At 38.4% G+C, this 23,202-nt stretch overlaps 1 protein-coding gene across 1 annotated transcript; it reads left to right on the forward strand.

Moving 5' to 3' along the window:
• Positions 1 to 10,058, forward strand: LOC139725397 (uncharacterized). The gene is made up of 5 exons (XM_071636475.1): positions 1 to 80; positions 2,594 to 2,679; positions 4,114 to 4,208; positions 6,523 to 6,648; positions 8,666 to 10,058. Exons 1-5 carry the CDS (start codon positions 54 to 56, stop codon positions 8,821 to 8,823), a joined length of 492 nt encoding a protein of 163 aa, XP_071492576.1. The 5' UTR covers positions 1 to 53; the 3' UTR covers positions 8,824 to 10,058.
• The last annotated feature ends 13,144 nt before the right edge of the window (positions 10,059 to 23,202 follow it).

Below are 23,202 nucleotides of genomic sequence, written 5' to 3' on the forward strand. Positions count from 1 at the left end.
TCTATGAGCTGGAAGCCGTGGATTGTCTTCTGACACTCCTCATCTCCATCGGAATGGTTGCCAGATCAAAAATAGTGAAGGTATGAATTTTACTATGATAATCATTTTTATGAAAAGTTGTTGATAAACGGAGAGAAATAATGAATACTAACAAGTAGTCTAGATAAATTGGCAAAGGCCATCTCGGCATCTGATGTTCACGGCAGAACTATTATAGTACAATAGTAGTAGTCCCACCTATTCTACAATTTGTAGGTGGTACTTCAAATGCATTTGTGTCGTCGTCTTCTTGGCAATCAGTAAATTTAGACTACTAGTACTTAGTAGTTTGCTAGTGGGGTGTACGTAGTGCATCGACATTTGCATGATTACCTTTCTGATAGAACCTAACGTTAGTAGCGCGACCATACAGCGACTGGGCTGTCTATAGTCGATTTAGTTAATAAAAGACAAGTTCACCTTCATAGACCTGTGTGGGTTGAGTGAATGCAGCAATCAATAAACTGGGACAATAGTAATCAGCTGGTAATACTGTCTGTATACTGCATATAGCACACATCAGTGAGAGTTTGAGAAAAATCGGATAATCCGTTCAAAAGTTATGAATTTTTAAAGTTTCTGCTAGTCATGGCTGGATGAAAAGACTACTATAGCTTGTGATGTCACATGTGTAACCGTTACAATGATATAAAGAAAGAATAAAGATTATTCAACCTATTTCCATTTTTCTCGCATAACAAAAGAACACACGACTCCTCTCTTTCAGGAGGCAGGGGGAATAATATTACCCTTAACATACGTCAGTAACAAGTCGAAGAAATGTGTACTTTATTCAAAAAGTAAAGTTTTGTGAGATTCTCTTTTTATTTTCTTCATATGGTTGTACGCATATGACATCGTACACTGTAGTAGTCTTCTCATCCAGCAGTGACTACGCAGATACTTTAAAAATTCATAACTTTTGAACGGATTGTCTGATTTTCCCCAAACTTTCACTGATGTGTTCTACTAATATTGCTGCATTCACTCAATCCTTATGTATATGAAGGTGGACTTGTCCTTTAAATAAATCATAAAAAAGATTGTTTGCTTCCTGAGATGTTCTTATAATAAATTATGAAACCTTTGCACAAGCAGACTGCATCTGCCCAGGCATGCCCCACTCCACTCCTTACAAGACTAAGGGAAAATTTGGACTTTCATGAGTATTCGCTAGAGTATTAGGCAAGTGTACACTGTTGTATGCAGACATACACCTCATCTATACACTAAATGATAGAGTAACTTCTTTTGTTTTGAGGCAAAATATTTTTTTCAAGTACACATTCTCTCAATTTGTCGCTGATTTGTGTTGAGGGTAATATTATTCCCCCTGCCTTCTGAAAGTAGCAAGTCAAGTGCTCAATTATGGAAGAAAAATTAAAATGTGATGAATGTACTTTATATTTTCTTTATTAAAAATAGTGTTCTTCACATGTAACATCATCAAGCTGTCAGTAGTCTTCTCATCCAGTGATGATGGCACTGAAGCTTCAAAAATTTATAACTTTTGAACAGATTTTCTGATTTTCCTCAAACTTTCACTGATGTGTTCTTTTTAATATTGCTTCATTCCAGCTATTAACATGTTTTTTAAAGGGGCATTCCAGACAAGTTTCATAATTTCACATCATGTAGTACATAAATCGACAACTCCATGTATTGATTTGTAGAATTTATTGTGGTTCTTGAGCAGAGAAACAAAACTTTGAAAAACTGTAAACAAATTACACTGAAAAAGGATGATGACATAGGAGGTTCACATATTTCAGAAATGTAGCAGTGTAATTCCATTACAATATCGCTTACTTGAGAGTTCCCAATTATCCCAATTATCATAAATTCTGAAACTCTGTCCTCAGTATAACCAATTTTTTGTTCATTTATAATGTAAAACTCTGAAAATCATCCGGAGGTCTCCTTTAAGAAGGTGAACTTGTCCTTGAGATGAAGCAGATTGAGAGTATCAAGATGTGATAAATATCAATTTCATGCAATATTTTTCAGTAAAGTTCAATTGCATGTTTTAGTAAGTTGGTGACTGATACCTACAGATATGATTACACATTTATGAAGACCACAGTTAAAAGAAAAGAGATTATTTCTAAAAATGAAGTGCTTTAGGAACATTAGAATGATACTGAAAAATTTTGCTCCTGATTGATCTCAATGGAAAAAAATTACCCACCCTTTCGATTCATCATAGATGTTTGGTGTACTCTTCAGCAAATCACAGGAAATGTAGACTCGGCTTTCTGTGATTTAAAGGTGGAATTAACATGGATTATGATAAAGTGAGCTGTTACCCTCTAGAGTGGAAAGGTGACCATGGTGCTAATCCTTTCATGGCCTGAAGTCTTTTCTCAATATTGTTAAATGCTGATGAGAGAACATTGCATGTTACTAATGAAACAGTACACACACATCCTTGAAATCCTTTTATGTTGCATCTTGGTCAGCTTGTGATGTTCTTATGTAATCCAACTTTCTAGTTAATATTGAAAATTTGAATGACACTGCTATGTGCAATTTTATTTTTCTGTTTGATATAAAGGAGATCCTGTTGACACTTCTAGCTGCACTGTTTACATTTTATTCAGCATTCTACATAGCTGCAGCTTTACTTCATGGAATTTTGAGGTAAGAGTTTGTGATTATACTGACACCACACATTCAAAGGGGATTACAGAACGGGTTGAGAAAATTGTGCTACATTGTATCTCATTGGTCAAGAGCTGTATAACAGTTTTTACTGGCTGCATGTTTGGTATCAAATAAGTAGACATGTAAACATGCAACCAAGCACTTATAGCAAAAGAGTTGGCACACTTGGCAAGAGTTTGCGCACGCATGTACATTACATCAAGAGACGGCCAACAGCACATCCAGTACTGGTATAACAAGTAGCAAGACTTCATGCACAATAGAAAGTGTTCGCGACTTAGCAAGAGATTGCTAGCCATGACTGCAGTAATTATCCCCCGAACAGAGTTTGGAGGATGCTATGGATTTGGCCTTGCCACGTACGTGGCATCTGACGAGAGTCTTGTAGGCTGTTGTTTTCATTTCTGGGGAGTTAATACGGAGGTTGCGTTGGAGGAAGGCAAGAGTGTTGTTGGCTTTTTGACAAATGTTGTTGATGTGTTGGTTCCATTTCAGGTCAGGTGTAATTGTGATGCCCAGATATTTTGTTGAGTTGACAGATCTAAGGGGAGTGTTGTTCAGAGTGTATTGGTGCTGTATCTTCTTCCTTTTTCTGGAGATGGTTATCACCTCACATTTCTGTGAGTTCAGCTCCATCATCCATGTGGATTACCCATTCTCCCAACCTGGTGAGGTCATCCTGAAATGAAAGTGTATGATGGTAAAATGAAGAATTGTATCGTTTTTGGTGATGGCTCCCTAGCTTGGTTTGTCTTTAGATACACAAAAAAAGTAAATTGTTGACCAATTTTTTTAATTTGGTATATAAGTGTGTCAAAGTCAAATCTAGATGCCTATTGGTAATGCTGCTCCAACTGTTCCACCTTTCACAGGTTCAAAGGTCCCCCTCAGGTAAAAATTTGCAAAAATGAAAAGGGTAACTGAATCATGGATTGAAAACATAATTTCCATGATATCTTCTTCTTTTTTTTTTTCATGGACAAACAAGCTGCAGAATTATGAGGCATGCACTCGACTTTCCTGGGAGCATTTCAGGCATGCTGCCATTTTTATGCAGACAGTTGCATATAAGGAGTCTAATATTTTACGAAACTAGACTTCATGACAATTTCACGAGTAGTTAAATCCATGACTGTGGAGTACAGCATTGTCATGCACCCTTTGTTCGTGGGCAGTGTGCTGCACACCAGTCCATGTATGTTAATATGTTTGCATGATATTAAATTTTTGAATAGCACAAGACTCGAAAATTTGGACAAATTAATAATAATGATAATAATAATAATATGAAATATTTATTAAAATCCCACAAAATGTAATTATGGTGTATACTGTAGATCTTTTGAATACCCCGACCACATTTACTACCATCTGACTTATTTGAGTGATATTTTTTTTGTCTCTTTGCAGACTGGATGACTTTGATGGCACCATTCCATTTCACTACCAAAGCTTTGATAAAATCTTCACCAACTCAACAAGATGGAATGATCCTGTATTTTTAGGTAGTATTATAGTCTTCCCTTTTCATGTTAAAGATATTTTCCTTATGAGGAATATACATTTCCAAATTATTTTATGAGATGACTCCTAGATAGTAGTAGTACAAAGGTTTTAGGTAGATCCAGATACAGTAAATAACGGTGTATTAACTGCACCTTTCTTTTCAGCCGTCGCGGGAAAAAAGATATTAGCCCGCCGACGAGCATGGATACTGCCATGTAATGGGCAGAGGTACTTGCGGCATGTTGGTTGAATTGAGTAAAATGTTTAGGGGAAAAGGAAATATACAGTAGAATGCCTAATGAAAAGGAAATTATTTCACCACCATTCAAATATTGAACATTGTCTGCACACTGTATGCAGACATGCAGTAGGTATTGGGTGTAACATGGTATAAACCGCTCCCTGAATTTGACCTGTCTCAGTGGGGAAAAAAGTGCAGTTTATACACTGTAAGTTATGGTAACTATTTCATTTTGCAAGATACCCAAGAAACTTCATCCATGGGAAACATTTTTCCTGCTGTTGATATGTCATTGACAAGTGCTTACAGCAACAGTATGGCTGAATCATTATCAGTAATGGTCCTTGTTTTTTTAGCTCACCTCAGCCCAAACCTCCCAAAATTAAGTTAAAATCTTCTTCTGTACAACCAGAAGTGATAGAGCAAAGTTAGTACTATGAGTTACCTGGTAGTACATTGATGAAAGTAGTTTCAAATTTGTTCATAGCAGATCCAGGGGTGCCCCCCCCCCTCCCCCCCTCCCCCCCCCCCCCCCCCCTCCTCAGAAGGAATGGCAAAAGTCCCAAGGAATGTTATTATCTTAACTACATACGGGGACTGCGAAATACCTGCGTGGGAGTTGCCTGCGAAGTGCTGCCGCTAAGGGCCCCCTACTGATGTTCTGCTTGGACCTCTCCAAGCATCCCCGCGACTCACCCAGAAAAAGTTTTGGTCATGCTCAAAACTTGGCTGCGGTTAAATCGGACTTGCATGCACACCTCCGGGCAACTACAGAGGAGATACGCGCTAGGTACTGTCAGGTGCGTACCAACTGCGGAGAGCTCCGGATAGCAAATTTGTTTCCCCGCAAGTCAAGCCGCAAAACTTCCCCATATACGGTATGACAAGGCCTTGAACATGCTCAAAACTTGTTCCGAGTGAGTTGTGGGGGTTCGCTCGCAGAGGTACACGCAGAACATCAGTAGGAGACCCTTAACGTCAGCACCTCGCAGGTAACTCCAACTCAGGTACTTCTCAGTACCCATAAGTCGCTCGTAACAGAAAACAGATCGGTTTCAAAGCCCTCAAGAAGGTCACATGGAATGCACGCAAGTATAAGCTAAGTAGCACGCGTCTAGTAGGTAAGAAACAAAAAATGCGAAACTTGCAGACATTCTTGTTCGCCAGTGGAAAATCTCGTGCGTACTGTAAAATGCCTCCTCGCCACAAGCCCGCGTAGCTTGCCTGGAAAGATGTGACATGGCCTTAACGTTCTCTAGTAGTCTCCTCATCCAGTGGTTCCAACACCAAAATTTTAAAAATTCATAACTCTTGCATCAGTTGTCTGATTTTCCTCAAACTTTCACTGATGTGTACTACTAATGTTGCTGCTTTCACTCTGTCCACATTTCTCTTTGGGTTTTGGTTTCCTTTTTTATTTCTTCAGATTACTTGGATACGCAAAAAAAAAAAAATCCTTCCAAACCAAATTTGAATGCACTTTTCCCTCAATTCAGAATAACTTGCATGTTCCCTTGTCATGTCTTTTGTTAGTCACATCAATAGCACAGAAAGATGCAAGGTATGCTGAGTTGAGGGGGAAGGTGCATTCCAATGTCTTTTGTTATCACATATCGGTACTTTAGGAATGATTGACAGATGAGGTCACAACAGGAATATTGGTTTGGAAGGATTTTTTGTGGGCATATCAAAGTAAACTGAAGAATATAGAAGAATTATTAGTTAAGAATATATGGAATGTTTCTAGATGTTCGTATAACTGCCAAATCAACATGCATTTGTATTTCAGAGAAACTTTAAAGCACCATATATTGTGTACTGCTAACTTTCCACAGCTTTGAGCAATCACTGCAAAAATCACACCGTAGGTACATTAAGTCGGACAAGGTCAGAAGTCCATTTACAAGTGAGATTGATTGTGTTTGATGCCAAATTCATTCTGTATATATTGAAATACAGTTATCTATGGAAAGACATCATGCAGCATTTATCATTGATTGCAATTCTTTTCTTTACACATTAGATTACTTCCTAATGTAAGAAATACTCATGACTCAATTTTCCTTTTGCAGGAGATTTTATATCATTGCAGTTGACATACTTGGCAGTGCCCTTTGCTCTGATCACCTTTCTAAGACACAATCTTTGGGACTATGCAGTCACTGTTACTTTTATTCACTGCCTGGTTGTCTGTGCAGGTAAGGACTGCTCCAGCATGGTCTACAGATACAATCCTTTGTTTGATTCATTCAATGTTTTAATGTGAAGTCACCATTTTCTGCAAGCTCACATTTTCAGTAAATTTCTCTCTTTTAAGGTCCAAGAGAACTTTGAATATCATGAGGTGGATAGCACCGAGTAATTTCTGTACTATATCTGGTGCTGTGCAATAGCAGCACAAATGGTTACAGGTATCCATTGATATTCACTTTTGTGTCATTCATATGTCACTGCCAAATCTTGTTTAAGCTTGAACCTCGCAACAAAATGTCTAATTTGCAAAGGAGATACGGGAGTTTTGGTTGTTGATTCATTTCAGTGGTAGTCAGTGACACGTACATGTATGCATAACTGAAGTCACAATGATTACAGACTATAAAAGGAGCAGGTTAACACAATTAGCATCTGTGCAAGTGGCTACATGCATATAGAGAGTTCAGTGGTATAATTTTATTGTTTAGGTGTGCCAGTCTTCCTTCTTTGTTTTTCTCTAAGCTTTAGATCTAGGGGGAAGGGGAGGGGGCACCAGGGGGCTCAACCCCCCCCCCCCCCCAAAAAAAAAAAAAAAAAAAGAATTAAGGAATCTTCTTTTCTACAAATAAGTGACAGAGCTAAGTTATTATTATGACTATTAGGGCCTACATTGATGACTACTGTTTTAAGTCTCTTCATGGTGGATCCAGGGGTGCCCAATTGCACCCCCCCCCCCCCCCCCCCCCCCCTCTGAAATGGGGACCTGAATTGTACATTTTCATATTCTGGAAAATGCATGGCATATTTTATTTTCACCAAACTTGTCAGGTATTATTGCTTGAGTGATAGGATATGGAATATGTATTTGTACAAATGGGCACTATTCCCTATCTGGGGGCCCCCTGGATTATTGGGGGGGGGGGGGGGGGGGGGAACAGACAAAAGTACACTTTCAACTGAAAATGTGTGCTAACATACAAGAATAATCATTATCATCTGCAAATTTCAACTTTATTGATTGAAATTAACAATGATTAGGAAACCCACTTGTTGTTTGTAAAGTCATGCCTAACTTGTGCAAACAGCTTTATGAAAGAGGGCCCAGAAGAAATAAGCTAAGTTAGTGCTCTGAGTAAGTAGATTGGTGACTGTAGTTTTTACCTTTTTCATGGCAGATCCAGGGGTGGGTTGGTGGAGGGACTAACACACTTCTTATTGAAAATGTGGTCAAATTTGTCTTCAGACCCGGTGCATTATCACAAGGGTGAAAATTTAAATATTCTCGATACAAGACCCAGAACCCCTATTAAAAAAAAAAAAAAAAAAAAAAAAAAAAAAAAAAAAAAATCACAAAATATATTGTTTAAAACTTGAAATACTCTGAGTAAACGAATTAATGAGTGCGCTTTCAAGGTCATTTACAGTAGATCTAGGGGTGTGGCAGGATCAAATGGGGGGTGGTACAGTTTTTACATTAATTTTTTTTTTCTTTACTGCATAGTCAAATTTTCTAAATACAGTGTACGTGGCAGGTATTTTACCAGTGTAATAAAAATATGCAAGTAGACACCATGCGCCCATAGAAGCCCTCAAAGCTGCCCCCACCCACACCCCCCAAGTCTGCAATGTTCTCAGCTTAGAGTCGGCAAGAATGTGTGGGCAGTAAACTTGTGATACACTGTACTCAGGTGAGTGCGAGATCTCCAGGTCTCTTGTCTCTATTGCAATACACACAGAACATACATGAATTGCAATGATTAGGAGAGAGTATGCTGAGAAGCAGGTGCCTACCTGTGCATTTGAGATGTCAGCAAGAGATTAAATTGCTTCACGGAGTGTGTTATATAGGTGAATATAGATTGATAAAGGAGAGTGTTAGTACGCCTGAGTGACTGCAAAATCAGTTTTTACTATGCAAGCTAACCCTGCATCTTTCCCAGGTACTTGCATGCTGTTTATTGAGAAGAGTGAAGCATATATGCAAGACTGGTCCCTTTCTATTGTGTCACTTTGTTCTTTCAGTGAATTTAGCTTTCCCCTTTGTCTGGGAATGGTGGGTATGTGTACTCATTGGTCTCTCAGCAATGGTTGGCATTGGGGAAATCTCCAATGGCCTCATCAGGAAGAAGGTGACGGGGAGCTTCAAGCAGCAAGGGAAATATGATGGCAAGGTCACATGATCAATGAGGTTATTTCTTATTTATTAGCCTTATGAGTATATAACTCTGTATTGTGCCATGTATAATGAGTAGTGCCTATTAGCATTCCATTTTAACATTATTGAATTTATATTTGTACCAAATCGACTAATACTTGAATAAATACCGATGTTAAGAATAATGTATACTTCTGTAACAAATATCTGCAATAAAGAAATATTAAGATTCGGTTCTGATCGTATAACGTCAGGTCACTCGTGAGGGAGCTTACCCATCGTATGAGCAGTGGAGCTTCTCAGTCTCTCGTAGCAAATTCATGAGCGGTGGCAAAATCTTTGGCAAGCCACAAAATTGCCCAAAGACCTTGCAAAGGTTTTTATTCATATTGCCATCTTGTGTCACATTTAAGGCAGTGTGATGCCACCCTTACAGAATGTTTTGATATCAGAGAATATGGGTATTCTTAAATACTTTCCTATATTGTAACATAAAGTTTGTTTGTTTGTTTGTTTGTTTGTTTGTCTTTTTACATTATCAGAGTAAGTAGAGTGTTCAAGCATTGAAGGCATCAGCCAGCATTTTACATCCGTTTATGTCTTGACATTATATTTATTAAGAAGATATAAGGCAGTATAGTGTATGTAGTACCTTTGCAAAACTTTTGTCAAGCACCTGTTATGTTATTATGATTTTTTTAAAGTCCCCCTCCCGCTTTGATTTTCAAAGGTTAATTTTCTGCTTATTTTTGTAAGCATTTTTAATAGATTTTGTATCTGTGAACCTGTTCAAAAGGTAAACAAAAATTTGCCTGAAAGTTTTAAAATATTCCACCAAAATTGTGCACCAGATCATTAAATATCAACTCTAAAAGTGTACACAAGCTTCCCCCTCCCTTCCGTTTACCTCCCAAGTGTGTGCAATGTTTATGGTCACAGTAAGTGACTACCCCAGTGACAAGCACCACATACATGTACCTGGTACACGTGTGCTCTGTATTATCTAAGCTCTGATTGGCTTTTGTAGATAAAAGTAATGTAGGTTTATTGATTGCAGGTCCTGTCTGTGACATGATTATTGTCAAATGTAAACCATTTGGCAACAAATGTCGATTTTCTTTTTTTATGCTTCCGCCACAAGAAGTCACTGGAGACGTTATGATTTCAGGTCGTTCGTCCATCCATAATCAATTTTGTGGACAGTTTAACTTTACAACTGTTTGAGGTATCCTAATGAAGCTTGACATTATGTATGTATGAGTGGACCAAGTTGTGCCTATCAAATCTTGGGTGCAAATGCTCATCACTCAAAATCAAGAACATCTTCAAATATCAATAGTTCCCCATCTTGAAACAGAACTAGTGTATAGGATCCTACATATAGTACAGAGTTTGTACTGGTCAAAAATTATCTTGAAAAAATGTTGGGTCATGGGGTCAAAGGTCAAGTGAAAATGCTGAAATTCCATTTTTTTTTCTTTCTCAGAAATGGCTCAAGGTATCTTCATGAAACTTAGTATATATGCTTAGATTGCCTGACAGTGGTTCTCTTGGGAATTTCAGGGTCATGGAGTCAAAGGTCAAGGGTCAAAAGTGTAGTTATAATGGTAGAATTCTACTATTTAATACTGAAACTACATTTTCTTCGTACCTTAGAGATTACTCAATGCATGAAACTTAATCAAACTAGGTGAATACATACGTTATTGCACAATGATTCTGTAGGGAAAGATTTTGGCCATGGGGTCACAGTTTTTCCCATATTTTGAAAAAAAAGCTAAAAGTAGTGTCATGAAAAGGGATGTTACCAGTTGTCATTATATGAAGAATTATTGGCCATGGGGTCAAAGGTCAAGTGAAAATGTTTAAATTCCCGTATACTTGCTCTCTGAAACAATTTACATGTAGCTATCCAGCCAAAGGAAACCTAGTTCAAGGAAAATAAACACTCATCAAACTTGTGACAAACATGTCATTTCAGTTTTTTGCCAATTATGTGAAACTGTTACCATCTCACATCGTCCAGACACCATGCAACATGGAGGATGCATACCAGTTGCCATAGCGATGTTTCTAGTTCTGAGAATACACGTGTACTTTAGTGCTGTCACATTTCCTGTTTTCCTGTTCCGCAATGTATTGTAGAGTATTATGTCGTGTACCTCTTGCATGGCAGTATAGGCGTACAAGTGTAGGCCAACAGATTCTAGGGACTGGATGTAAGAATTACATGTACATTAACTGGACCTGATGACTTCATTTGGACTGGATTCCCCTGTACACATGCATGATTGTTCCTTGTCTGTACACATTCAGCTGAAATGATGGCATGCATTGTACAATTCTTTTTGTTGTGTGTGTGCTAAGTGGCAACATTTTGTGAATTTTTTGGCATGTTACTTTTTGTCATTCCAGCATTGGTCTCAGATAAGAGATTCTTTATTGATACACAAAGAGTTGAGTGGCTTGTCGCGAACACTGAAAAAAAAAAAATGGAACAACTCTGCTTTAACCAGCTCAGCACATTGCCAAAAGCCACATTATCATATTCAGCAGTTTACTGTATTTGGGTTTTTTTTTTTCATATTTGATCTCAAGTTTTAATATGTGTATAGCAAATCATTGCCAGCTTCAGGAATTTATGATTACCCATTGAATTAAGTGTAGATAATTAACATGAGTCAGCATACTGCTTTGGTATGTGAACAAAGCTGCTATACCAAATTTCATGAGTAATGTATGCACTTCTTTCCATTTTTTTTTTTCTTTCTTTTTTTTTGGGGGGGGAGGTTTAGGATGCATAGAGACATGTCAGTTTTTTCAGACTTGAAACTGATATGTGAGGACAGATTTTAGATTTGGAAAATAAAAATGTCTGTCAAATTTCAATACAAGTAAGTGTGATGATTTTACAGCAGGGACTTTCCCTGATAAAACATGTCATAGTTGCGTGAAGGCCTGCACATTCAATGTTATCAGTTTGATAGTAATCATTTACTTTTTTGGTCTAATATTCATTGAATTGCTCATCGGGTATATATTTCTATCTCTTTCTTCTTCTTCAACCTTCTTATGTACAACTATATAATGTATGTTATTCTATGTCTCTCTGCGCCTCAGAATAGGCCACTAGATCGATGGCGCATTACAAATGCTGTACTTATATACTTGTATACAAGTAGATTATATTTTTCCTGTACCTATTATATCTGTATGATATGTACTTTTACATTAATTCAGCTCAGTTGAATATTATCATGAGAAATTTATGCCTTGTTAAACTGCTGTGATCAAAGGTGTATGGGAATGATCAATTATAGCTTTATTTTTAATTACCAGTGGTTATGAACTCTTTGCAAAGTTCCATACTGTGTAATACCTGTGGGTATTTAGCGTGGAGTAAAAACTCTGTTGATTTTAATTGCAATATACAGTGGTGTATGTGACAATTAATGGAACAATCCTGTGACAGTACTGTGCCTTTCAACTCAATGGATGTAAAGATGATGCAATATTAATGGAATTAAAATGATTGTCAGTGATGTCATAAGGACAGAGATGTGTTCAGAATTTATCATTACATGAGTACATGCTAGCTAGGGAACATGACTTGCAGATATTAAATAACATATACAAGGAGTGTGTGAATTCATTACTTCTAATGAAAGTAGATATTGCTTCAGAAAATGACTTGATATACAATATCATCATTAATAAAAAAAGCAGAGGGATGTGATCATTAGCATGCATTATATTTCAAAGTCTGGGACACTCTTCAGCTTAGATCTCACAATGTGCAACATGCTGTGAGACTTCCTGAACATGTCTACATAGGCTAGCTCTTCAAAATGTCACAGTTCAAGTAAGAGTGAATGAAAAGTGAGAGGGCTAATAACACTCTGAATCTAAACACATCATCTACCTACCTTGAAAGAAACTGATGAAAGGAAGAAAATTGGTACAAGAGTGTATTGTCACCAATGAAATGCAACAAGTACTATACAAATGTGAAATGTCGATAAATTTACCTCTTGATTATAGACACATTGTTTCTATGCATCTGTATCTGAACTGTAAAACCAAAACATTTGCTGCAATGTGTGACTTGGAGCCAACAGCCTTTGCCACAGCATGAAACTTTTGGTAATTGCCACTGGCACTCAATGCATTGTGTAGAAGAAAATAACCTTCAAGTGTATTTTGCTTTCTTGAATCTTGCCCCTCACAAAATTTGCAAAAGTTTCATGCACAGGAACATTACTTGTTTTTCATTACATGTTCTTGTCCAACAATCCATCCATACATGGAATGATATGTGAGTGTATGTGTTGTGTGTGTACAGGTATGTGTGCGTGTATGCACAAAGGGGGAGAGAGAACATGATAATGTAATCATTCTATATAATGCCTGAAGAGATCCTTGTCATTTGATTGGTTGTTTGCCCTTGATCATTCGGCCCATTTCACTATGAAGTCATCATCCATGTAATTGTGGCTCCATTTACTGTGCAATTTTTGATCCATACGATTTGCTCCATTGCACGCTTGCTGAGAGACTTGCACACTATGCATGTAAAATGCTTGCGTTTGCAGTGTGTATACGCGACAGCGTGCTAACTAAAGTGCTTAGTGACCACTCTCGCAATCTCAGATTTTCTCTTGTTTCTAAACTAATAAAACATCAAATGATAAGGATCTAGTTTGGGCGTTATATAAAACAAATAAATAATAAATGTTTTTCATTTGTGCAATGGACAGAATATTTCATTCGGTGAAAGATAAAATGGTCCATTCAACTTGGCTGCATCTTGTTGAATGGACCATTTCATCTTTCACCTCATGAAATATTCTGTCCATTGCACTAAACATTCATTATTTGTATACTATTCAGAGTTCATTCCAGTGTGACACAGTGTACTAATGAGGTAGCATGCAGGTCAAATTGAAAATCAAAGGTATGAGTATAATAGTTACAGTATGTACAAGTATAGTACAACATATTATCAACCATATAAGACATCTGAGCAATGTAATTTTTAGCTCACCTGAGCCATAGGCTCAAGTGAGCCATTGCGATCGTTCTTCGTCCGGCGTCCGTCGTGCGTAAATTTTTTACATTTTCATCTTCTTCTTGAGAACCCCGTGACCAATTTTCACCAAACTTGGCAGGTAGCATCCCTAGGGAGATAGGATTTCAATTTGTACAAATGGGTACCATGCCCCACCTGGGGGGCTCCCAGAGGGGCCTAAATCTCCTAAAATTAAGGAATTTAAAAAAAAACTTCTCTAGATCCAGAAGTGATAGAGCTAAGGTAATACTATTCCCGCGTTCACGTTAGTCCCCGCGACGCGGGGACAGCCACGAGAGATCTTATCTTTTTTACGACTGACCATTCACATTGCTATCTCATCTGTCCCCGAGCTGTGGGGGCAATTTGGGTTTGGGGCGAGCTCTGCCACTTGAAACCAGGCATAGTGCATGTGCACATTTGATGACAACAGCTGGACGCTATCAATTTTGCCCCAAGGTCACTCTCCCCTCCAAATTTTGTCCCCGTACCCGACTTGCTTGGCGGGGACGAGGGAACAAGTCCCAGCGAGCATTCACATTATGGTTTTGGAGGAGAAAGTCCCACAGCTTGGGACTTTCCCCGCATTGCGGGGACCAATGTGAACGCAGGGTATGACTTGGTACATTGATGACTGTTTAAAGTTTCAAGTTTGTTCATGGCGGAATCAGGGGTGCCCCCTTGGGACCCATGGGAGGGGGGTGTGGAGGGGTCCCAACGGAGGCCCAATTAAATTGTACACTTTCATCTTTTTCTTGAAAATGCCAAAGTGAATTTTCACTAAATTTGGCAGGTAGCATCCCTAGGGGGATAGAATCTCACTCCCATCATATGAGCACCATGCCCCACCCTGGGGGCCCCCAGGAGGGCCCAACCCATGGCCACCCCCAGTAAGGAATCTTTATAGAGATTTTCTCTAGAATCAGAAGTGAATTGAGCTAGGTCAAACAATGACTCGGTATATTGATGACTGTTGTTTCAAGTTTGTTCATGGCAGAATCAGGGATCCCCCCCTCCCCCCACCCTTGGGACCCAAGGGATGTGGTGGAATGGGTCCAAATGGTGATGTAAATTGTACATATTCATAATAATTGAAAACCCCCTGATAAATATTCACCAAACTTGACAGGTACAACATTGTAGCATGCCAGGGGGTTAAGATCTAAATTTGTTCCACAGGGTAGGCCCTACCATGCTCCCCTTGGGGGACCCGAGGGGGCCTAATCCCCCCCCCCCCCCAACATTAATAAGGAATATTAGTCCATAGGCCAAGACCCGAAAAATGGGTTATTGGTACAACCACATGAGGTGGCAAAACCTTTTTGGTGTCATTTTGTTTGTCGGGTTTAGATATGCTTATCAAGCTATGATAGCATTTCCAAATAAGTAGCTTAGTCATAATAAATGAATTTTTAATCAATTTGGTCTCATTTTTATATCCCTACATATACTTCTGAATCGAAACTAACCGCTATGCAAAGAAGAGCACTGTCTTCTGTATGTCCACAGGTGTTCTGTTGTAAACGCGGCGCGCTTAGTCTTTATTCAAGGCAGCGAAGGGAATATCCAAAGGGTTATGATGTCCCCAGCTGTCATGCGGTGCGCTTAGTCTTTATCTATATAGAACAATGTACCGTTATCATATCTAAAGTTCCTAATAAAAGGGATTATCTATACTGTTTTTATACTACCCTCTCAACAAATACATCAGTTTCAAACAAAAATCACTCTGTTCATTTACGATATTATTTATTATAATGCATTGTAGTGTATGGTACCGGTACATTGTTTTTATGCCTCCGCCACGAAGTGGTGCCGGAGGCATTATGTTTTCGGGTTGTCCGTCCGTCCGTCCGTCCGTCCGTCCTTCCGTCCTTCCGTCCGTCCGTAATGAATTTTGTGGACAGGGTAACTACCAAAACCTTTTGAGGTATCCTAATGAAACTTGGCATGTATGTGTATTAGGGGGTGAAGTTGTGCCTATCAACTTTTGGGTGCACATGCTCAAGGTCAAAGGTCAAAAGGTCAAGGTCAAATGCTTAAAATTTTACTATTTCCCCCATATCTATGCAATGCCTGAAGATATGTTTTCTTGAAACTTAGTGTATACATGTACTACCCAATTAAGATTCTCTGGTGAAAGTTTGGGGTCATGAGGTCAAAAGGTCAAAGGTCAAAAGGTCAAGTAAAATGTTAAAATTTCACTTTTTTCTCTGTATCTTGGAAATTGTTCAAGGTATCTTCATGGAACATAGTGTATATGCATCTACTGACTGGCAGTGGTTATCTAGGGAATTTAGGGTTCATGGGGTCAAAGGTCAGGGGTCAAAGGTCAAGGGCAATACTTCAAAATCTTACTATTTTCCTTATATTTATGCAATGCCAGCAGGATATTTTTTTTTTACTTGATGTATGCATGTCTAACCCAATAGAGATTCTCTGGGATTTTTTTTTCGCCAAGAAGGTCAAAGGTCAAAAGGTCAAAGATCAAGTGAAAGTGCTGAACTTACTTTTTTCTCCATATCTCGGAAGTGGCTCAAGTTATCTTGAAACGTAGTACATGCTGAATTTATGTATGTTCTGCCTGACAGTGCTTCTCTTATAAATCAAAGGCCAGATGAAAATGATAACAATTTACTGTTCAATACAGAAATTGCGCTTTTTCTCCATACCTTGAAAATTACTCAGTGCATAAACTTATGAAATGGTCAAAGTCAAGTTAAAGTTCTTAAATCCCCAAATACATGCTCTCCTATTCATCCAATTAAACATAGGTCAAGGAAGGTAAACATTCAATACATTTGTGACAAACATGTCATTTTAATATTTTGCCAATTTTGTGAAAATGTAATCACACATTGTCCACATGTACTATAGACCTATTAGGAGAATCATGCATTATGGCGGAGGCATACCAGTCGCCATAGCGACATTTCTAGTTGCATTATCTTTCATTGTTGGATGGAAATAAAGCGACATTGGCATGGTATTAGCATTTTCACCGTAGCGTTTTCACCGGAAAAATGATAAATAATTGAAAAATACGGTAAAATTCACGAGGATTTGATTCTTTTTTTGTTGTTGTTTTTAGATAAAGGGATATACACTGTATCATAAGCTTTTGATATTCCCTCCGCTGTCTTGAATAGAGACTAAGTGCTGTGGACATCATAACCTTGGATATTCCCTTCGCTGCCTTGAATAAAGACTAAGCGCACCGCGTTTACAACAGAACATCTGTGAACATACAGAAGACAGTGCTCTTCTTTGTATAGCGGTTAGTCTGGATTCAGAAGTATAGGGATATAACAACGAGACCAAATTGGTTAAAAATTCATTTATTATGACTAAGCTACTCATTTGAAAATGCTATCATAGCTTGATAAGCATATCTAAACCCGACAAACAAAATTACACCAAAAAGGTTTTGCCACCTCAGGTGGTACCAATATCTGGCCTGGCCCATGGACTGTATGTACAATTCTTCTCTAGAACCAGAAGTGATAAAGCAAAGTTACTAGTACATTGATGACTGTAGCTCCAAATGCAGACCTAAATTAAGTTCATCTTCTTGCTGAAAGCAACATAATGAATTTTCACCAAACTTGGTAAGTAGTATTCCTAGGGAGATAGAATCTCAAAATGTTTGAATAGGCACCATGCTTTCCTTTGGTGACCCAGGGGGTCCAAACCTCCTAAATTAAGGAATATTCAATCATATCGTTCTCTAGAATCAAAGCGATAGGACTTTACATCGTTTTGTTTCCCAAACTGCATAGTCCAACATATTTCTATAAAGTACAGTGTGCTTGGCAGGTATTTTGACCAGTGTGTTGGAATATGCAAATGGACACCATGCCCCCAGCCTTCAAAGCTATCTCCCACCACAAGTTTCCAATATGTTCTGTTCTCAGGTAAGAGTCTGCTGAAATGCATGCACGGGAGGTGAACTTGCGATACTTAGGTGAGCGCGAGACCCCCGGGTCTCTTGTTACATTCAAAGTCAAAAGGATTTTGTAGTTAAAATGGGCAATGAATTGAAGTAAATTTGTGTTGCACAAGTGCTTCCAGGGAAATAGCTCATGCTTGCTATGTGCCGAATTCTTACATCATGCATGCAAACTTGTGCTACAAGTGCAGGTCACAACTTAGAGCAGTTTGTTTGCTGACTTGTTTGCCTTACCAGGTCAACTGAATCTTCAACACATATATTAATTAGAAAATAGGTTTTAGCCAGATCTGTCCTTCTTATAGGTCCTGTTAAAGTAAGCTTATCTGTTTGATCCCCTGTCATTTAATTTTTAAATGTGTTTGAAGCAACCTTCTTAATCAAACTGGTTTTTGGTAACAATACAGCATGAATATACACTGTATATTGTATATTGTTTCTCACCAAACTGTGAACTTCACATTGAAAAAAAAAAATGAGAGTAAAAAAAAAAAAAAGAAGTAATAAAACTATTTTTGTTGGAGTTTTGATTTTTCATGTTCATGTTTGCTCCTTATTCGAAGGACAAGTCCACCTTCATATACATGTGGATTTAGTGAATGCAGCAATAGAACACAAAAGTGAAAGTTTGGGGGAAATCAGACAATCCGTTCAAAAGTTATGAACTGTTTCCGCAAACTCACCGCTGGATGAGAAGATTACTACGACAGTGGATGATGTCACATGCATATATAAAGAGAATTTCACAATACTTTTATCTTTTTAAAAACTGCACATTTCCTCGTCTTGTCGCTGATACTATGTCAAGGGTAATATTATTCCCCTGCCTTCTGAAAGAGGCAAGTCAAGTGTTCTTTTATTGTGCGAGAAAATTGAACATATGGTGAATTTTCTTTATATTTTCTTTATGTTGTTCTACACATGTGACATCATCAGCTGTATTAGTCTTCTCATCACGCACTCGACTGAGCAGAAACTTCAAAAATTCATAACTTTTGATTGGATTAATTGTCCGATTTTCCTCAAACTTTCACTGATGTGTTCTATTGATATTGCTGCATTCACTCAATCCATATGTCTATGAAAGTGGGTTTGTCCTCCAACACTTTCATAAAACAACATGCACACATAATGAAGGCTTTACATAACAAAAACACATTGGCACATCAACAACCATGCAACCCTAGACAGGGCAGAGAATAAAACAAACCAACACACAAACAAACAAAAACAATGAAATGAGAGCATCATAAATGTGTAAATCGAGCTCAACAGGAAGGCTGATTGCCTGACATAAAGTTGGACACTGATGACAAAATAATTCATTCAAATTTACACATCAATGCACACACAAGCACAGAAGTGGAACACACATATACACACATTGAAAGGTATAGCACATGTAACACACTGCAAGTTATATGAATCTAATAAAAATGACATATTTCTTCCTAGAAAATATTGATGTATATGTGAAGAGATGGTTCTTATCTTGAGAGATATTTCACATGGCTGGCACCATGTTTTTTAAAGTGGGGGCAGTTTATTTTTCTGGTGCCACTTCTGGGTTTCATCAGCGAACAAGCAAAAAATGAAAACGAAAAGACCTTCAGCACAACTTTCTGATTCCACTTTCGGGTTTCAAGTTCAGCTGACAAGCACACACACACACACACACAAAAAAAAAAAAAAAAAAACTTAACCACAATTTTTTTTTCCTGGTGCGACTTCTGGGGTTTTTAAAAAAAAGTGGGGGGGGGGGGGGCAAAGTGGCTACACCCAATGTAACACACCATATATCTTCACTTCTAATGTAATCCTAATCAATTACTAATCTGTTCTATAAGATCAATAAACAATTGAGTCTTATGTTTGATACAATAAGTCTTTTACAGGGCTACCAACACTGGAAACTAGATGATAGTGAGACTCCCATAGGCCAATGCTATAATTTAGGAGTCAAAATGAGTGAGATCACTAGAAATGCATGCAAATGAAATAAAGTTTTAGAGTGAGAAAGGACCAAAATGCATGAGTCTCACCCTCATGTAATGTGTGAGAGTTGGCAGCCCTACTTTTATATACTCTAGCTGTAATAGCCAAATCACTTTACATCTTTTGCATTTACTTCAGTGACCTTGGTAATGAAAATACAGTGTCATCTGCAAATTGAATAATACCCCAATTTAAGCAGAAAATATATGGATGTCATTTACATATAGGCCTACATGATAAAAAAATGGTGGTCCACATAATTCTTTAGACTGTAAATTATTGAGAACAACAAATTGTTCACGATCTTTAAGATGATCTTCAAACCATAACGACATTATAAGTAATACAATTTATCAATTAATATTAATATAAGTATTCATTCGCTCTTTGGCTATAAAATTTCAAAGGTACTAAGAGTAGCATAGTGGTACATGTATAATCAAAGATGATCTAGATGGTAAACGTCTCAATTTCACTCTCTCGTTTACTAGCAGTATACGCTATTACCTGTACTACGTAGTGTGGTTGGTGGCGCTTTTCCATACAGCTCTACCATCAACAACTGGAGGTCAACTTTGGAGCCGATCCCGAGTAAAGTCGAGTGCGTGTAAACGTGAGTTTAGCGGGGACCGCGTTCAGCGCGAGAGCTTGAGTCGAGTGCAGTGTGTGTGTGTGTACTTGGCGGCCGCTCCCAGTTTACTTAGTTACGGGTAACACGACTGGCCAGATGTTTTCGACCATTTTATCGCCAACTGGACAGGAAACCTGACATCTGTGAGTGTATTTTACAATATTTTAGATAAGTTCAAGAATGAGATATAATATTCAGGGATCTCCACACAGTGTGCTCAAAATAACGTTTCGTGATACCAAAAGTGAGGAGGGTAAAATCTAAGTCAAGTGGCCCGCACGTACACAGTACATGTAGGTAAACAGTAGAACTCTGTTTCTACGACTGGGACTAGACTAGGGGTGTCTAACGCTAGATATAGATTATCTAGCTCCATTATATGGTACCCAATAATGTTTAGATCTAAGTACATTGCAATAAATAGAGTGTTGATCGCCAGGCAGTACTGCAATTCGCGACACAACCTGTGTTTGAGCACACCATTGTCTACTGTACTCTGTAGGAGTGTAGCTGGTATGTGGGCGCATGTTGTGCTAGTAGCAATGCCAATGATTTTTGTACTTCAGTTTTAGCAAGCCAAGAAGAGAACAAATTAAATAGATCAAGTAACATGTTAGACATAGCCAACTAGCCGGCACTGCACGTCGATCTAGCCCAATAGTAGCCCCGGAGACCGCGCCGCCAGGCGCGGTCCTGGCGGCTTCCCCGCAGTTTCGCTTATGTTAGTTCCTAAGTATTCTGTGCGCTTGTGCAAGTGATTGTGAATTCTGTGAACATCGGTGAGCTGCTTATAAGACATCATTTTGTGCATCACAAGCAATGAAATGCATCAAACAGTCGCCGATGATAGTCATTTAGGTTTCATCGACCCATGTAAGTATTCCTACTTAGTTTCTGTTGAAAAATTAAGGAAATATAGCGCCGCAAAGGCACCCGTTTGTTCAACATGAAGATCTTTTATGGGAGCACGGCGCAGCCGCCACACTGTGTGGCGGCTGTCGCAGTTAGCCCAATAGTAACACCTGCCTAGTTAACGCGAGATGTTCTAGAGTAGAGCAGAGCCAGACAGAGGTCTAACGTTACACTTCAAATTGATTTAGATGTCATAAGGTGCCTGCTGGGGTAAAATGAAGGCGTGTCTCCTCTAACCATTTGGCATTACCTGTATGTATGTCATGATGTTTCAGCGTTAAGTTTATACTCAATAGGTATCTATTCTAGAGGGGGTAGACCTCTCTATATGAAATGTCTATTATCAGGTCTTTATGTAGCCCGATCAGACCGCTGTGCGAAGCACAGCAGTCTGACATGTGTTACTGTTAGTGTTTAAACGTTGTAAACGATCGTCACTATTGACGGCAAAATCACTTAAAATGCCTTTTATTTTGTTTGATTTTAAGAGTAAGATAATTTTTACCACTCACCTACAGCGTATTTTCCTGATGGTTGAGTTGAATTCGGCGTTTTGTTGGTATCCAGACCTTATTGTTGAATTTTTCGGAGTAGATTGTGCGGTGGCATCTTTTCCTTCGAGAGCTTCACAAAATCAACAAACTACCACACATACGGAACCGGAAGTGGTTGCGTTTTACGTACGCTTGTGCGCCCGTGCGTTTTATGTGTTACGTACATAAAGCTACAGCGCTCGTATCCGCGCGTGCTGCGCCGGCAATGATTTGACCTTTTTATGAGTCATCCCAACTATAGCTAGCTCATCACTTCCGCCCCGACTAGCTAAGTTGTAGTATAGTAGAGTGAATGCCATTCAAATAACACGCAGATGAGGAGTGAAGCAATACGGACGTTTACAGACCTGACTTTAGCCACAGATTTCGGTGAGTTTTTGACGTAATCAAACAAAAAATCGCATACCGATTATTGAATGATTATCATAGATTACGGGGATTCCTTATATTTTAGTTTTCCACGATTAATAAAGATATTCATGAAGGAAACGCACACCCACCGCCGAAAAATAACGTCTGCGAAGGAATAGACGTGCAGCCGCTGTCGCTTCACGACAGCGGCTGCGTGTAGTTAGTCTTTATGAGACTCTTTGTCGTATATTTTAGTGGGTATCAAGAATAAATAAAGTAATGTAAACTATCAACAGATCATTTGTCGTGTAGGTAGCCCGGTAGTAGGGCGTCAGTAGCGCGATGCGCTTTGTCATCCCTTCAAAATTCACGCACAAGTCGCGAGTTCACAAGTCATCTTTGACCTAGGTCTATATGCATTTACACAACATAAAAGGGTAATTCCATAAAATAGGGACCCACTTTGTGACATGCCTATTTTGCCAATAAAATCAGAAAATCAGATTTTTGTTCAACATAACTTTAAAAAACATTCATATTGAGTAAGTCCCTTGAAAACTGACTGAAAATTAATATTCTAAACTGAAAGTGAAGTCACCTGAAGTCAGCACACCAAATTGCAGTGTATGGGGAAAAACTGGTTCACAATGTAAAGGGGACACCATGGTGTCCCCCTTACACGGTGAACCATCCATTTTGGCATATTACTACATAATTCAAACTAGTTCTATGTTTGTTTCAATAGAAGTGATTATTTTGAAGTAAGAAATTAACTATACTATTGAAAAAATGACACAACCCCTATTTTTGGCCAGGAAAAAGATTCTTCAATGTTTCTCGTGTAAGGGGGACACCAAATATTATTTTTGCATTTTTTTTTTCAAATTAATAGAGTGGTCAATTTTTGATACCTGTTTTACAAAGAAACCACAGAGCTCTACATT

This window comes from Diadema antillarum, unplaced genomic scaffold (assembly GCF_040938485.1).
Source record: "Diadema antillarum isolate AM-2024a unplaced genomic scaffold, OU_Dant_1.0 seq00000039_RagTag, whole genome shotgun sequence".
In the NCBI taxonomy this organism is placed as follows: domain Eukaryota; kingdom Metazoa; phylum Echinodermata; class Echinoidea; order Diadematoida; family Diadematidae; genus Diadema; species Diadema antillarum.